Raw genomic sequence first — 18,369 nt, 5'->3', positions numbered from 1 at the left:
AAGACACACTGATGGTGACACTCCCTCATTTAAAAACCTTTCCATAGCTCCCAAATGCTTCAAAGCAGGAAATTCAAAATTCATTTTTTTTTTAACTTTATTTTTTTGAGAGAGGGAGAGAGTGTGGGAGGGGCAGAGAGAGGGAGTGAGAATCCTGAGCAGGCTCTGCACTGTCAGCGCAGAGCCCTATGTAGGGTTTGAACTCATGAACCATGAGGTCATGACCTGAACCAAAATCAAGAGTCAGATGCTTAACCAACTGAGCCGCCCAGGAGCCCCAAGAAATTAAAAAAATTTGTTTTTTAATGTTTGTTTATTTTTGAGAGAGAGAGACAGAGCACGAGCAGGGGAGTGACAAAGAGAGAGGCAGACAGAATCCAAAGCAGGCTCCAGGCTCTGAGCTGTTGGCACAGAGCCTGATGCGGGCCTCAAACCCACAAACCGTGAGATCATGACCTGAGCCGAGGTTGGACACTTAGCCAACGGGGCCACCCAGGCACCCCAGAAATTAAAAATTCTTAATGTTGCACATCTGGTTCCAATCTACTTTCCAAATTATTCTGCCACTTCTACACCACCTACCCCAGCTCTAGCTATACCAGGTAGTTATTATTCACAGATTGTTGTTTCATGCTTCTTTCCTTCTTGAATTCTCTTTTCCCCCTCCTTCTTTTCTCCATTTGTTAAATTATTATTCATCTTTCAACACCCAACTCAAGACGACCGTTCACATTGGCAATAATACAACATACGTTTCATAAATATATTTCACTCTTCATTTCAGAAAAGTCACTACTATATTTAATTATGGAATAGTAATTTTTTTCATCTATGAATAATGAACACTATTGAGTTTGATTAGTCTATTTGTAATGGTTATCCTAAAAACTCACTGCTATCTCCCCTAGATTTAATTCTTAGATTCAATTCCATGGATACTTACTAAATACCAAATATTCCCTAGACACAGTCATACTCTTAAGAACTGGGCCTATATACAGCCTTTACTACAGCTAAATGCAAATGCAATAGTACATTGCATTTTTCTTCCTGTTCCAAAATTGTGGCTAAGGCCCAAAGCTGAGGATAATGAAGTACTCCATCTACTAGCTTAAGAAGCCAACCATAGTTGGTACCAGACTCTTCTCTAAGGGTTTAACTGAGAGATACCAATTTATTGAGACAGCTCCTACCATCAATATCCTAACACCTTCCCTCAATGTGAATCTAAAAAGGCTGAAAAGAAAAGAGGATTACTAGACTTTAAGGGGAACACAGAGTTTATGAAAATAGGACATTCCTTTCCTCTTTGGAGAAAAAAGAAGTTGTCATATTTAAATCCAGAGGGAAAGAATCATGGTCATCTAAAAGAAAGTCAGACTGGTATTTCATTCCCTATTTGGTTATTTGTATAGGCAAAAGACTTACTGATTTACCCCTCTGTTATATACATAAGGGAAAAGAGAAATAAGGAGAGCGTATGGTGGGGGAAGTGAGAGATAGTAAGACAGGAAAGACAATGGCCTGGTTCCTGGAACCTGGTTCCAAGAGGTATGAAAAATGTAACCTTTCCCCTAATGTGCCTGTAGGCCCTAGAACTGGTACTGGGAGGTAGATTTGACTGTAAAGTCCTGAGGCAAAAAAAGACATACAGAGTCCCATGGTGTGAATGCCATTAGTAGGTTTAGTCCAAAGATGTAACCAAATCTTCCAAGGGATTGCCAATGCCTGTAAACATGGGATAGGACTGATCTGTTAGCAGGATAAATGGAAGTTCCCACTCACCTACATTTAGGCTATTGACAATGAGCTAGAACAGCAGTGCTGAACAACCAAGAAAGAGGACTGCCACCTCAACAGTGGGATATCATGTAGGATTTTGCCCCCGGTATCACTCCTCCCAGTTTCAACACTAGAGGAAGAAAAATCACAAGAAAAAGGGAAGGCGGACATGTGTAATAAAAGGAACCTACTTACCCACCCCAAAAGTTTTCAGCCCCAGATTAAAGTCTAGTTTGCCTGAGAGAAAATGAAAAGAGTAACTGAATCAAGTCTGTGACTCAAGTTATAATATGGAGAAAACTGATTCTTAAATACTGCCATGAAGACAAGAGTGTTTAAAAATTGCAGAATAGTGACAAGACACTGTGAAGGCAGTTGACATCCAATCAGAAAGGGGAGTCAGACATGGTAGAGTTGGCAGGCAGTTACTAGGTAAAAAGCAAAACTGATCGGTGTTTATATCCCAGCAAACTGAGATCCTCAATGAACTAGTTAACCACAGATGGATAGCCTCTGAAGTTAGTTTCCACATATACTGGTGTTCTTAGCTTTCCATCTCTCCTTTCTTTTTTTTTGTATAATAAATGAAATCCTGGTATGAGCTCTATTATACTATGATATTTATACTATGAAGTCTAGAACCAGTCTGTCAATTTTTTCACTACCATTTGCTTGCTGCTCTGTCTGAAAAATGCTAAGCAGATGAGAGCTATTATTCTATATCTGGGAAGTCACCATTAAAGTCACAGATATGAATGGACAAATAAGCGTCACTAATGATGGAGGATGCTAGTAGTAGTAATAGGTATTTCAAGTAATGAAGTGAAGGGGACCAATGAGAACAAAGTTCTTCAGAAATTAATTTGATACCTCAAAGCCGCTTTCAATGTTACCTTTTAATGATCCAACCAAAGAAGAAATCTACAAAGAGGCTTATCTGACAAAGAGCAAAACCAGTATATTATAAATGGACACTGTTCAGCTGCATGATACAAAGGAAGAAAAGGGAAGGTTCTAAAGAAAAAGAGTAAGAGAAAAACAAGTGAAGGCTGGTCAGGAAGTGGGACCTGAACTGGGGCGGTACATGGAAGGTGGACAGGCATGGATGATAGACAGAGCAGAACAACTCTGGATGGATGGTAGACAATAATGTAAAGTGGCTATGACACATTGCAATATTAATACATACCGAGACTGAATTGCGGGTAATGCTCATAAATCTAACTGCAATTAGTACAGGTTTCTGGATTAGGAAGGACATGAAAAGGAAAGCAGAAGGTTAGAATGTACATGTCATTGCCCCATTAAAAGAGAAGGTTTAATCTTTCAATGGACTGAATATATCTGTCTTCTGCAGCATCAGGGGGAAAAAAAGCACAGCTTGTCTAGCTGCTTTGAAAAGCAGTTTTAGAGTAAAAGGTCTCTCCCCATCCTTCTTAGATGGGCACTGCTAAATTGGGCATCCTAGAACTGAGCTCCTGAAAATTCAGACTACCAGAAAGGGTTTCACTTTTCAATAGTGTTTCTGTTTTCATTTTCTAGGGAAAAGATTTAGATAGTGTCCTGCAATTAACTTTCTTTAGAAACTTGACTGCCTGGAAAAGGTCTATGTTTGTACTTATTTTTAGAGAAGACCCTTCACTAATTTAAATCAACAGACATATTTGTTAGGACTTATTCTGTGCCAGGCAGTTTAAGCACTAAAGAAAGAAACAGAGTTATTTTAATGTTAATCTAAGTATAAATCACGAAGATATAGATGAAGTATTGCTGGGCTCCTGGAAAAGCACGAGCATGATGACAGGGAAGCCTGCTTCCCTTTAGAGATTTACTGGGAATCTGACTGGGTCTTCATTGCTACAATTCTGTTTTGCAGCTGAGGGGAATGGTAGCAAATGATAGGACTTTAATGCAGCAGTAGCATCCCAGTTACCCAGATCCTACTGATTACTGGTCAGTGAGAACTGAAGTTGTCTATCTATAGGTCACTGGTTACAAAGGAAGACATTAAACAGAAAAGTAGGCAAATGGAGAAAACAAATTAAATTTTTGCCAGGCTTTTCTCAAAACCTAATAATAAATCCTTAAAGAAATCTTTGATAATAGTAGACTCACAGATGGAATTCCATTTCCTTATGAATCACATTCTTGCAAATGATTAAGTTCTCTACATCACACAAGTATTAACAGGAACATCAAAGGTGACATGGTTGAGGGTGGGAACAGATGGTGGAACGAAGTAGAGAAAAAAATTAGGATAGGTTAAATTTTCACAGAAAGGACAGGAAAAGAAAACAGGACAGATTATTAAACCACCAGCATTTTACCCAAATACTTGACTTAAAAACTTCTACACATTTAACTATATATATTCTGTACATATTACTAAAGAGGGCTAAAATATCAAACATGAGGCATCTATATTACCCTGAGTTAAAGTGGTTTCTTTTTACTCATTCCATGTGAAAAAGGTTTGGAGAATAATCTCTCTTTACACCATAAATGCACACTTAAAGCCCCAGGAAGGCTCCCATTTTCCCCTGTGATTCCACATCTTGTATCTTACCATTGATCTACGAATCAGAGACAGCCTGGTCTTTGCCTTATTCTCAGCAAATTCCAGGCTACTGATGTCTTTGAGACGAGCCTTGTATTTATTCATTTGTTCCACAACAATCAGCTCCACACAGCTGAAACAGGAGGAAAAAGAGAAAACTGTTAGGAGCTGAAGTAAGTCAAATAAAGTGTAGTATCCACAGACTGCTTTTCAGCTAAATGTGGCAGATGGTTGGAGAATGAAAGAAAAATCAACATTCCTTATTTTATGAGCTCTATGACAAGGTTTCTATAATGGTGGTCCACAACTTTGGCTGTACTTCAGTACCCACCCGAGGAGTGACTATATGTCGCAAAGCCCAGGCCATACCCCAGACCAATTAAATGAGACTCTCTAGGATGGGACAAAAACACCAGGATTTTTTTTAAAGCTCTTTTTGCAGTCAAGGTTAAGAACCATCAATCTAGAAGGAAACCAGAGGCCCACCAAAAAAGGTTAAAGTAAAATGCAGAAATACTGAAGTACTAAGGCCAAAGGGATTCGGAGCCAGTTAGACTAATTATGGGAAGATACAAAGTATACATAATTTGGTAAAATGAAATTCTAAAATATTTTTCGAGATTACAAGCATTGCTAAAGAAAAGCTAAATTTAAAAAGTAAGATCCTTCAAAACAAATGGTGTTCAGTTGAATAGAATCTAAAAAAAAATTTTCATCTTCAGCGTAAGAAAACCCAATGGTGTCTAACAATCTTCTTAAAAACATCTGAACTTATGAAATCATTCACTATGTTCGATATCTGGATAAAGTGGCTACACTGACTCAGAAGTTTCTGGGGTCTTGTGGAGGTGTTAACAACAGGCCTTACGTGGTAGTCTTACTGATGTCCTGCACACTTTGTAGTGGGTCAATGGTATCAGGGCAGCGGAGAATGCAGGGTGCGAACACAATGGCTAAAGCATTAGCAGACATTCTATTAGTTTCTTCCTGTAGAGCAATCCTAAGGAATAAAAAAACCAAGTGAAGTTCAGAGAAAAAGGGTAAATACTAAGGACACAGGCAGAGGATATGAGAAAAAGATGACGTATGACATCAAGCACGTAGTACTGGAAGGATATACATATCAGTTGAAAGAAGATACTTGTAGACTTTTCCCAAAGCTATTCCTTTGCCTCTGGAAAATATACTTTTTTTTTTTTTTTAATGCACTTTCACTCTGTCCCTTACTTGAAGCAATATAGGCTAGCAGATAGCTTATCAAGGGAAATTTCTGACCCACTGCCATACACCTGATAAACGTGTCTGAAGAATGCACAGCAGAGACTTTAAGGCATTTTCAGATAGTCATATTAGATATTCATCTAACATTTATCTAGTATTTACCAGATACTTATCTAATAAAAATAAACATAACTTTCTACCCAATTACTGCAGATATTTATACCCAGAGAAGAGAGACCACTCCTGAAGTCTCTGGTCAGTCAATTCTCAAGCACCATTTGAACCCACCTCCTTTGAATTAGGTTAGGTCTATTTCCTAGTTCAGGAATGAGATAACAGGCTAGGCTACATAGTGCCACCATGAGGCTGAAGTTGTTACATGGCTCAAACAGGGCAGAGAAGCACTTGTCATGCAGTCCAACTCAGCTGAGGCTTTCAACTGTAAGCCCCTGTTTGAGTCGCTGACTTTATAAATAGGAAAAAAAAGATCTGTCAGTTTTCCAAATGAAGGAGTTCTTCCCTCATTTAAAAGAATCAAAAAAAAAAAAACGAAAAACAAAAAACCCAAAACTATCATATCTTTCCTTGCTCCTTGAAATTACCTGACTAGATGAAAGATGAGGCGTTCCAGTGTATTGAGATGAGTTCGAGAGAGCTGGTCAATCACAGAGTATACACCACGGATTGTTTCTTTCCTCTCCTGAAGGCCTAGAAAGAGTAAGGACAGCAAATAAAATTGAATACGCCCTCTTATATGCTGTATCTTCCTCCTGAACAGATAGAAGCAGGGCAGCCTGGCTCTAAATTTTAAAGTTTTAGGAGAGATAGTTGTACCTGTATGACAGAAAACAAGCAACTCACAGTTACTACTAATCTTCCTTTGCTTGAATTCTATATTCACTAAGCAGTCTCCTGGTTTTAATCTATATCCCAGTAATCCTTATTACAGCAAGGGGAAAGAGACGGCCTAGTTTTTTAGGCATTTTGTGGCAGGTGGATTCCCCCATTAAAATTAATTAATTGCCATGTAATTTATAAATTGGTCTTATAGGAATTTGAGGAGTAATGCCTCAGGGCCTAAACATGTCTAGGCAGGCCTTCAGCAACACCCTACATACCTGTAGTGCTGAAAAACTAAACTCCATCATCTAGTAGGCCTGGCATAAAATAGATAGCAGAGATCTTGCCTAGATTCACAATTTAAATGAATATAAGCTGGCCCTTAAATCTATTTAGTTTTCTAATGTGTTTATAATTTGTAATCTTAGTCTTTCAATCTCTTTGTGAGAAGCAACTAACTGACTTACTCAGAAAACTTTTAGGATCCTGACATTTTAATGAAGCTCTCAAAAATCAACAAATGAATAGGTGAGAATACAGTGGCAGTTCTGTATTGACTGTCAAAAGCTTACTTTTGGACCTATATGGACTAAACCACTAGAGGATGACTAAATAAATCTATAATGAAGATAGCATTCCTTTCCCAAGTATAGCCCTTCCGTGGAATCCAGGAAGCCTGTGCTTACCCATAGCTCGAAGAAATTCCTCATAGAGCTCAAAGGTCATGAGTGGATTGGGCAAATCACGAAGCCATTGTTTGAATACACTTGCAATGACATGTATGTTATAGTCATCCAGGTTTACATTCTCAGCATCTGTTTATAGACAAGAGTTAGATAACAAAGCCAAAACATGCAAAGAAATTAAAATAATTCATTTTAAAAACTATCATCACCAAGGAAGCCTTCATGTTCTTAATTGAACTAATACCTTCTACAATCTAATTGTTTGCTCTAGAACAGCACTTCTAACAGTGGTAAAGGAACAGCTTTTTGTTTGTTTTCCAAATCTGTTGTAGACTGCTAAATAAGTAAAATAAAAGATCATATGCTTTCATGTCAAAGCTCTGTTAAATACTGTTATAAGTATTTCTAAATGCTTACACTCAGTTTTTGTACTTATCTTGTAGATTGGTCTGTGAGCCACACTTTCATTAGCAATGCTTTGGACGACACATGGGGAAAAGGCCCAGAAGACATTTTCTAAAAATAAGGCTAGTGTTAAGTCATTTTTAAAGATGAAAGGACAGCAATAACTGAACTTAGGAAATGTAAAGGACATATCTTTACTCTGTTTCACTTATAAACTCCCAAAGGTTATACAAAGGAAATGATTGGGAGGATATAGGATGAATGATTTTTCATTTGTGCTGACCCAAGGTGCAAGACACAAGTTGGAAACTGCCTTTAAACTGGAGTAGATGGAGTCTCTGGTAGGCAGAAGTTCCTGCTTGAGTTTTACCAAACATTTTCTGTTATTTCCATACTAATTTCTCCCTGATTTGCCCATTAAAACAACAACAGCAAAACAAAACAACTAGAAAGAAAAAGCACGTAGATAGGTTCCTGGAGACACAGAGACAAGCTTTGTATCTATGTTTGATTCAAAATGATCTATTCCTTCCCAATAGTGATAAAAAGTAGAAGTTGACAATGAAACCAAAGTCAAACTCCTGATATATTCCGGGTCTGAGGCTACAGTTCTACACAGGTACATGTTTAATCCACTAAATAATTATGTCATCAATATAGGAAGGTGAGAACATGCATCAGAAACAGCACACTTGGGAGTCAAAATAACAGACTAATAGGCGATAGTTTAGATTATGAATTCAGAACATCTGGGGTTAAATCCCAGCTTGATCACTTATTGGTGGTGAGTCTTTGGGCAAGATCCTCTGTAAGCCTCAGTTTCTTTAAGTAGGATAATAATCCCTAAATCATAGGACTGTTGTGAAGATTAGAATAAAAACATTGGCACACCGCTCTACATCATCATCAACAGATCATTATGTAATTTTCTTTAAATTATTTTCTTCTTTGTAAATTACAGATATCATGACCATACCAAATTGTTAAGATTAAATGAGATCTGTCTGAAGTACCTAATAATGCCTTGTATAAATGACACACTCAATATGTGTTTGCTGAACTGACCACATAAAAACAAAGATTCTTTAGAAAGCCACAAAATGAATAAGCACCACAGAAAAGATTGCACTCTTTTGGCTACGAGAAAAAAAGGCAACATGTAATGAAAACTTTAAGAGTGTAAAATGACCTATTTAAATAAAAGCATGTGGTCTTGATTTGGAGAGCACTATCTTACCTGTATCTAGACCCTGTCGGAGCTCCTTGATTTTATTAGTTGAACCAGACTTTCGGTAAATACCTTCTGTGTACAGTCCATGCATTTCAATGTAGTTTATGAGCTTTTCCACCACTAAAGGAACAGTTCGTTCTTCACTGGTCAAACGGGACAATTCAACCCCAAATTGTCGAGATGACAGCTCTGGATCATACTAAATGGAAGATAATTTTCTGTTTCCAAATACATTCAAACATCTTTAAACATATTTAACCAGTTACTTAAGAGGAACTACTTTTTATTTCCCTGAAGTTTCATGAACACAGTTATAGGAGTTGGAGGGAAAGGGAATTCTGGTTAACACTGACAATATATATCAAGTGAGACGTACTTTTCAATCCTCTACCACTACGAATCCCCTCAAAATATAATGGGGTAGAGAATGACGACAGTGGCAACAGGCCAATGTTCCCCTTCCTATTAAAAAGTTCTTCACATAAAGTTGGGATTTGGACAAAGGAGAAAGGGAATAGACTGTGTGCTAAACATTTACCAAGCACCAATAGAAAGTCTGATTAGATATGAATTAGAGCTGCCAGTAATTTCTGATGCTTAACAATGCTTCAATGTTTATGTAAACTTCAGGGAAGGTTTTTTGTTTTTTTTTTATTTTTTTTAACGTTTATTTATTTTTGAGAGAGAGAGAGAGAGAGCATGAACGGGGGAGGGTCAGAGAGAGAAGGAGACACAGAATCTGAAACAGGCTCCAGGCTCTGAGCGGTCAGCACAGAGCCTGACGCGGGGCTTGAATTCATGGACCGCGAGATCATGACCTGAGCCGAAGTCGGACGCTTAACCGACTGAGCCACCCAGGAGCCCCAACTTCAGGGATGTTTAACTGAACAATATCATAGGCAAAGGCAGAAGCACACACAGACTGACCCATGATTAGTGTTCAAGCTCTTTCTTACTTTAATTAGTGTACCTGCGGGCACCTGGGTGGCTCAGTCAGTTAAGCTTCCTACTTCAGCTCAGGTCATGATCTCACGGTCCAGGAGTTTGTGCCCTGTGTCAGCTCAGAACCTGGAGCCTGCTTCAGATTCCCTTTCTCTCTCTCTGCCCCTCCCTCACTCATGCTCTTTCTCCCTCTCTCAAATATAAATAAACATTTAAAAAAAATAGTGTATCTGACATCATAATCCTACTAACTACAGTTTACATGACTGTAAAAGAACAGCTTATCCTGAAGATTATTTGAAGTAATTCACAGAAGATAAAAATGCCAGGTATTATCTCTGAGACTCAGATCTTTTTTTATAAATCTCTTCTCTTTTCCTTCTCTTGCATCATTCTCTTTTTCTAACTTGGTCGTGGGGTGGCTGGGTGGCTCAGTTGGTTAAGCATCCAACTCTTGATTTTGGCTCTCAGGTCATGATCTCATGGTTCATGAGTTCAAGCCCTGCATTGGGCTCTGTGCTGACAGTGTGGAGCCTGCTTAGGATTCTCTCACTCTCTTGCTCTGTCCCTCCCCCACTCTCTCTCTCTCTCAAAATAAATAAACTTTTAAAAAAGATTATTTGTCCTAGTTCTATGAAAAATGCTGCTGGCATTTTAATAGGAATTGCATTAAATCCAGTAGATTGCTTTGGTTAGTACGGACATTTTAACGAAACTTGTTCTTGTAATCCGTGAACATGGAATATCTTTCCATTTGTTTGTGTCATCTTCAATTTCTTTCATCATTGTTTTACAGTTAATAGAGTACAGGACTTTCACTTCTCTGGTTAAGTTTATTCCAAGATATTTTATCATTTTTGGTAGAATTCTAAATGGGAATATTTTCTTAATTTCTCTTTCTGCTACTTAGTGTATAGAAATGCAGTGGATTTCCATAGATTGATTTTGTATTCTGCAATCCTACTGAATTTATTTAGCAGTACCTTTTTGGTGGACTCTTTAGTTTTTTTTATATATAGTATCATGTCATCTGCAAATAGTGAAAGTTTTATCTCTTCCTTAGCAATTTCCATACCTTTTATTTCCATATCTGTCTGACTGCTGTGGTTGAAACTTCCAATACTATGCTGAATAAAAGTGGTGAGAGTAGACATTTTTGTCTTCTTCCTGACCTGAGGGGGAAAGCTCTGTTTTTCCCCATTGACTATGAAGTTAGCTATAGATTTTTCATATATGGCCTTGATTATGTTGAGGTATGTTCCTTCTAAACCTACTTTGTTGTGGGTCTTTATCATGAATGGATGGTATAACTTCAGTAAACTCTTTTTCTGCATCTGTTGCAATGGTCACATAGTTTTTATACTTTTTCTTGATGTGATGTATCACATTAATTGATTTACAAAAATTGAACCACTCCTGCATCCCAGGAATAAATCCCACTTAATCATGGCAAATGATTTTTTTAATATACTGCTGAATTTGCTTTGTTAATATTTTGTTGAGATTTTTGCATCTATATTTATCAGAGATATTGACCTGTAGTTCTCTTTTCCTGTACTGTCTTTATCTGGTTTTGATTCAGAGTATTGCTGGCCTAATAGAATGAGTTTGAAAGCTTTCTTTTTTCTTGTTTAGAACAGTTTGAGAAGAATAGGTATTAATTATTTTTTAGATGTTTGTTAGATTTCACCCATGAAGCTGTCTGGTCTTGGACTTGTTTGTTGGGAGGATTTTGTTTGTTTTTTGTTGTTGTTGTTTTTTTTTTAATTACTGACTCAATTTCATTGTTGCTAACTGGTCTGTTCAAATTTTCCATTTCTTCCTGACTCAGTTTGGGGAGGTTATATATTTATCCATTTCTTCTAGATTGCCCAAATTGTTGGCATATAATTTTTCATAATATTTTCTTATAATCCTTTGTATTTCTATGGTGTCAGTGGTTATTCACTTCTGATTTTGTTTGAGTCCTTTCTTCTGGAGTCTTGCTAACAGTTTATCAATTTTTAGATCTTTTCAAAGAACCAGGTCCCAGTTTCATTCATCTGTTCTGCTGTCTTCTTAGTTTCTATTTCCTTTTATCTGCTCTAATCTTTACTTCTTTCCTTCTACTAGTTTTGGGTTTTGTTTGTTCTTTTCTAGCTCTCCTAGGTATAAGGTTACGTTGTTTATTTGAGATGTTTCTTGTTTCTTGAGGTAGGCCTGTACTGCTCAAAACCTCCCTCTTAGAAAGTTTTGCTGCATCCTAAGGATTTTGGACTGTTGTGTTTTCATTTTCATTTATATCCATGAGTTTTTCTGATTTCCTCTTTCATTTCTTGGTTGACCCATTCATCATTTAATGGCATGTTATTTGACCTCCATGTATTTGTATTCTTTCCAGATTTTTTGTTGTTGTTGATTCCTAGTTTCATAGCATTGTAGTCAGAAAAGATGCATGGTATGACTTCAATCTTTCTGAATCTGTTGAGACTTTTTTTATGGTCTAATATGTAACCTATTCTGCAGAATTCTCCATGTGCACTTGAAAAGAATATGTGTAAAAAAAAAAAAGAGTATGTGTTCTTCTGTTTTAGGATAGAATGTTCTGAATGTATCTTTTAGATCCATCTGGTCTGGTGTGTCATTCAAAGTCACTGTTTCCTTGTTGATATTCTGTTTGTATGATCTATCCCTTAATATAATGGGTTGTTAAAGTCCCCTACTATTGTATTACTATCAATTACTTCATTTATGGTTGTTATCAGCTACTTTATGTAGAAAGGCGAAGAAATATATACAATTGTTATATCTTCATTTTTTATTTTTTTAATGTTTATTTTTGACAGAGAAAGACAGAGCACAAGTGGGGGAGGGGCAGAGAGAGAGGAAGACACAGAATCTGAAACAGGCTGCATGTTCTGAGCTGTCAGCAAAGAGCCCAACGCAGAGCTTGAACTCACAAACCATGAGATCATGACCTGAGCCAAAGTCAGATGCTTAACCACTGAGCCACCCAGGCACCCCTATAATTATCATACCCTCTTGTTGGACTGTTCCCTTTATGATTATATAGTGTACTTCTTTGTCTCTTGTTAACAGTCTTTGTTTTAAAGTCTATTTTGTCCAATATAACTATTGCTACCGTGGCTCTTCATTTCCATTTGCATGATAAATGCTTTTCTACCTTTCACTTTCAATCTGCAGGTGTTTCCAGGTCTGAAATGAGTCTGTTGTAGCAAACATATAATGGGCCTTGTTTTTTTATCCATTCCATCTCTCTATGTCTTTTGATTGGAACATTTAGTCCATTTGCATTCTAAGTAAATATTGATAGGTAGGTACTTACTGTCATTTTGTTACTTGTTTATGGTTGTTTTGTAGTTCTCTGTTCCTTTTGTCCCTTGCTCTCTTCTCTCACAATTTGCTGGCCTTCTTTAGTGATATACTTGGATTCCTTTCTCTTTTATTTTTTGGATATCTACTACCAGTTTGTGATTTGTAGTTACCATTAGGTTTATATTTAATATCTTATGCATTTAGCAGTCTTTAAATTGGTGGTCACTTAAGTTTGACCGCATACTTTATTCCTCACTCCTTCCCACCATGTTTTAGGTATATGGTGTCACATTTTATATCTTTAATTTTGTCAGTTCCTTGACTGATTTTTACAGATATACTTATTTTTATTGCTTTTCCTATTTTTCTTATTCCTACTACTTATGGTCTTTCTTTCCAGACAAAGGAAAGGAAACATTTCTGTCCTTTAACATTTCTTATAGGGCTAGTTTAGCGGTGATGAATTCCTTTAATTTCTGTTTGTCCGGAAAACTCTTTATCTCTCTTTCTATTCTGAATCACAGCCTTGCTGTATAGAGTATTCTATACAATTCTGCAACCAGGTTGCAGGTTTTTGTTTTTTCAGGATTTTCAATATATCATGCCACTCTCTTCTGGCCTGCAAAGTTTCTGCTGAAAAATCAGCTATTAGCCTTAAGTGATTTCCCTTGTATGTATTTATTTTCTTTTCTCTTGCTGCTTTTAAAATTATCTCTATTAACAATATTTTTGGCCATTTTAGTTATTATGTGTCTTCATGTGGACCTCCTTGAGTTGATTTTGTTGGGGGCTCTCTGTGGATCTGGATTTGTTTCCTTCTTCATATTAGGGAAGTTTTCATCTGTTATTTCTTCAAATAAATTTTCTGCCATCTTTTCTCTCTCTTTTCTTTCTAGGGTCCCTATTGTGGAAATGTTATTGCACTTGATGGTATTGCTTAGTTCCCATAGTCTATTTTCATTTTTTATTATAGTATTTTTCTCTCCCCTGTTCAGTTTGGTTGCTTTCCATTACTCTAACCTCTGCTGATCTGTTCTTCTGCTTCTTCTGGTCTATTTATTCCATCTATTTTTAATTTTAGTTATTGGGTCCTTAATCTCTGATTGGTTCTTTTTCATGTTCTCTATCTCTTTGTTGAGGGTCATATTGAGTTCCTCTACTCTTATCTCAAATCCAGTATCATTATGACCATTACTTTAAATTCCCTATCAGACATATTACTTATCTCTGTTTTGTTTAGCTCCCTTGCTGTGATTTTGTCCTGTCCTTTCATTTGGGACATATTCCTCTGTCTCCTCATTTTGTCTCTCTGCATCTGTTCCTATGTGTTAAGAAAGTCTGCTACATCTCCCACTCTTGAAATTGATGACTTTATGAAGAAGAGGTCCTGTAATGGCCTACAGAGCAATGTCCCCTGTTCACCAGAACCTGATGTTTCAGGGGTGTCTCCTATGTATGTTGCACGCACCATGCTGTTGTAGCTAAGCCGTGTTTGCCTTCAGTCCATTCATCTGCAACGGCTCTCACTGCCTGTTGTGAGCAGGGTTTGGCCCATGTATTGTTAGTGGGCCAGTCTAGGGCCACCTTGGCCTTAAGTTGATTCAGACCAGGAGTTGGCCAAACATGCAGTAGCACCAAACTACAGGCTGCTTTCCTTGTATTGTCCCCTGAAAAGTTTTCGTTGGTTGGCAGGGACTACAGTCGGACCCGATGTCTGACCTCAGCCCACTGCTGGGCTGCAGCTGTACTGATGTATGTGGTTATCTTCTACTCTCCTTTAGGCAGGAGTCACTTTGGAGTGGTGCCGGTCCCTGTCAGTGTTGCTTGCACACTGCCAGGCTCAAGGCACCACTTTGGATGGGCTCTGACCTAGGATGTACTAGAGGGGGCATTTCTGCAGGAGAACATGGGGGCAGAATGTGCTGCCAGCAAGCTAAGTGGAGAGTGTTGCTGCAGTGCTGGTTCTCATAGCAGCCTGTATATCTAGGCTGGGGGGCAGAGTGGGAAATGGCACCCACCAGCTCTTCTGCTCTTGGAGAAGTCTGCCAAAGATCCCTTCCTCTCCAGCACATGTTCTGAGATTAGTAAATAAATATCCTTCCCATACACCCCATGCATTTTTCAAACTGCTGCTTCTATGCTGTATCTCAGTAGGACTGTTTGTTCTTCTGTCTCTTTAAGGGTGGGGGCTCTACTCTCCCACTTCTCCCAGAGCCAACCCACTGGTTTTTAAATTTACTGGTGTTAAGCCCCATTGATTGTTAGGTTCCTCTGGTTTTCAAAGCCACATGCCATGAAGATTTGTCTTCCCCATGTGAGTACCCTGTGCCTGGGGTGCCTGGCATAGGTCCTTCCCCTCTGTGTGCCCATGGAGTCCCTCTCTCTCACACAGTCTTATGGGTCCACTTAGATCCCACCACAGTTCCTCTCTTCCTACCCTCTTCGATGTGGCCTCTTCTCTACCTTTAGCTGTGGAGAGCACGTTCTGCCAGTCTTTGGGTCATTTTCTGAATTATTTACACTGATGTGGGTGTGATCTAGTTGTACCCTTGGGATAAGGTGAGCTTAGGATCTTCCTACTCCACCATCTTCAGAGGAAGTTCACGTCACTTGATTTTTGAATGACAAACCAACTTTATATTCATAGAATAAAACCAACTTTATCACAAAGGTTTTTTTTTCATTTTTTTCCATTAACACAGATTTAAGTGCTAATAGTTTAAGATTTTTTTATATCTATGCTATGATATAGACTGACCTACAATTTTCCTTTATTGTAATATCCCTTCATGTTTGACTTTAAGGTTTCACTATCTTCGTAAGTCAGTTTGGGGGGAAAAGTTATGAAGTATTCACTCTTTCACCATTCACTGGCAGAATCTATAGAAATTTGGTGTTGTTTCTTTTTTAAATTTTGGGAAGTAGTTAATTAAGCAAAGATCAGACATAGAATTTCTTTGTGGGAAGATTTTCAATTACTAACTCGATTTTAATTGATATGATTCTTCAGATCTTCTATTTTTCTTAGTTTAAATAAATTGTCAAATTTGTTAGCATCAAGGTATCCATTAATAGCCTTTAACTAAAGGCCTTTTTAATGTATACAGTATCTGCAATGATACATGAATTATTTTATGGTGACAATTTGTTTTTTAGAAGTTCTTTTTATTAATCCCTCTTGTTAAGAGTTTATCCATGGTTTTAGTATTTCCAAAGCGCTAAAATTTGGCTTTGTAGATTTGATTTCATTTATTTCTCTTTATTATCTTCCTTCTACTGCCTTTGGATTAAATTTGCTGAGGTTACTTTTCCCCATCTTCTAGAGATAGAAGTTTAGATCATTTCTTTCTTTACATCCTTTCTAACTGTATGCATTTAAAATAGCTATAATTAGTCCTCTACTCACAACTTTTGCTGTACCCACACTTTTGTACCTAGTCATACTTTATCATTTAGTTCAAAATATTTTTTCATTTTTATTGTAATTTATAAGAGTATTGCTTAATTTCCAAGTACTTGAAGACTATCTAGTTATCTTTATGTTGATTTAGAGCTTAATATCACTTGGGTCAAAAAATGTACTCTCAACATTTTCAATCCTCTTGAAATTTGTAGGGACTTGCTTTATAACCCAACATATAATCAATTTTTCTCAAATGCCCCATGTGCTCTTGAAAAGACTGCAAGGTTCATTACACATCAACTAGGCCAAGTTTTTTCATCTTGTTTTCCTATCATTTGCACCCTTATTAAATTTTTGTCTCTAGGTATTAAAGCAATAATATCAAGTCTCTCCTAATGTTAGAATTTTTGGGGGTGCCTGAGTCAGTTAAGTGTCCGACTTCAGCTCACGTCATGACCTCACAGTTCATGGGTTCAAGCCCTGCATCAGGCTCTATGCTGACAGCTCAGAGCCTGGAACCTGCTTTAGATTCTCTGTCTCTATCTCTGTCTCTGTCTCTGTCTGCCCCTCCCCCACTTGTGCACACTCTTTCTCTCAAAAATAAACATTAAAAAAATAAAAAAGGTTAGAATTTTTATATCTCCCTGATGGGATGACCATTTTATCATTACAAAACATCTTCATCTGAAATGTTTTTTGCCCTAAAATACACTTTAGTACTAGTATACATACACCACCTTTCTATTTGTTAGTCTTTGCATACAAATCTATCCTTTTGCTTTCAGCCTTTCTGTATCTTTATATTTAAGAATGCTTGTAAACAGCATATCATTGAGATTTTTCAGTTGGTTTTAACCTAGTCTTCTAACTGGAAGTATCTTACCTATTAACATTTAATGTAATCTCCAATATATTTGGACTTATACCTACCAATCTGCTATGTATTTTCTTTTCTGATCTAATTTATGTTTGTTCCTCTCATTTCTGGTCTTTGTTTAGATCAAATATTTTTCGTTTTTCCATTCTCCCATCTTTATTAGCTTTTAAGACATATATTCATTTGCTTTTCTGTTAGTGGTTAAAGACTAAAACAAATACCCATAACATATTTAAGTCTAATGTATTTTGAACAATTTAACCACTTCCCAAGTAACCCAGGGACCTTACTATAGTTTAATTCTATTTACCCAAGTAACTTTTGTGTTGTTATTGTTGTCAGGCAGTTTAATTCTACATAGTTGGCCTTCAAACAATGTAGGAATTAAGGGCACCAATTTCCTATGTAGCCAAAAACCTGCATGTAACTTTTGAGTCCTCTAAAATTTAATTACTAATAGCCTATTGCTGACTGGAAACCTTACTGATAACATAAACAGTCAATCAACACATTTTTATGTTATATATGTATTATTCATTGTGTTCTTACAATGAAGTACACTGCTAGAGAAAAGAAAATGTTATCAAGAAAATCATAAGGAAGGGGTGCCTTGGTGGCTCAGGTGGCCAAGCGTCTAACTCTTGATTTCAGCTCAGGTCATGATCTCGTGATCCATGAGATCAAGCCCAGCATTGGGCTCTGTGCTGACAGCATGGAGTCTGCTTGGGATTCTCTGACTCCCTCTCTCTCTGCCCCTCCCCAGCTTGTGCACTCTATCCAAATTAAATAAACACTTAAAAAAATAAAATCATAAGGAAAATACACTTACATAACTGTATTTACCAAAAAATCCACAAATAAGTGGACCCATGATGTTCAAACCCCTGTTGTTCAAGGGTCAACTATATATTTGAAGTGTTATAAAAGACATTATTGTATTTTTGGTCATATTCATTTAGATTTGTAAATATTATTCACTCTATGCATTTTTCTTCATTCTTTCCTATGTTTCTGTTTCTATCCAATGTCATTTTCCTTCTGCCTGGAGTACCTCCTTTAGTATTTCTTTTAGTGCAAGGCTGCTGGTGACATATTCTGAGTCTTTGTCTA

At 37.2% G+C, this 18,369-nt stretch overlaps 1 protein-coding gene across 14 annotated transcripts in view; it reads right to left on the bottom strand.

Annotated features, from left to right (window-relative positions):
* MYO9A (myosin IXA) overlaps positions 1 to 18,369 on the bottom strand; it is a 282,783-nt gene that overhangs the window by 40,823 nt on the left and 223,591 nt on the right. For 11 of the 14 annotated variants that reach the window (XM_053888877.1, XM_053888879.1, XM_053888875.1 and 8 more), the window contains 6 exons: positions 8,729 to 8,921; positions 7,087 to 7,215; positions 6,163 to 6,268; positions 5,208 to 5,339; positions 4,349 to 4,472; positions 2,972 to 3,025 (listed from right to left, as the gene is read on the bottom strand). In XM_053888877.1, coding sequence (XP_053744852.1) covers positions 2,972 to 3,025; positions 4,349 to 4,472; positions 5,208 to 5,339; positions 6,163 to 6,268; positions 7,087 to 7,215; positions 8,729 to 8,921 — 738 coding nt within the window. The remainder of the gene's footprint in view (positions 1 to 2,971; positions 3,026 to 4,348; positions 4,473 to 5,207; positions 5,340 to 6,162; positions 6,269 to 7,086; positions 7,216 to 8,728; positions 8,922 to 18,369) is intronic. The other 3 variants (XM_053888883.1, XM_053888887.1, XM_053888888.1) reach the window with 1 other exon arrangement.

This window comes from Panthera pardus, unplaced genomic scaffold, assembly GCF_024362965.1.
Source record: "Panthera pardus isolate Hobbes unplaced genomic scaffold, ASM2436296v1 HiC_scaffold_24, whole genome shotgun sequence".
Taxonomy (NCBI): Eukaryota; Metazoa; Chordata; class Mammalia; order Carnivora; family Felidae; genus Panthera; species Panthera pardus.
This window is presented reverse-complemented; position numbering and strand designations above follow the sequence as displayed.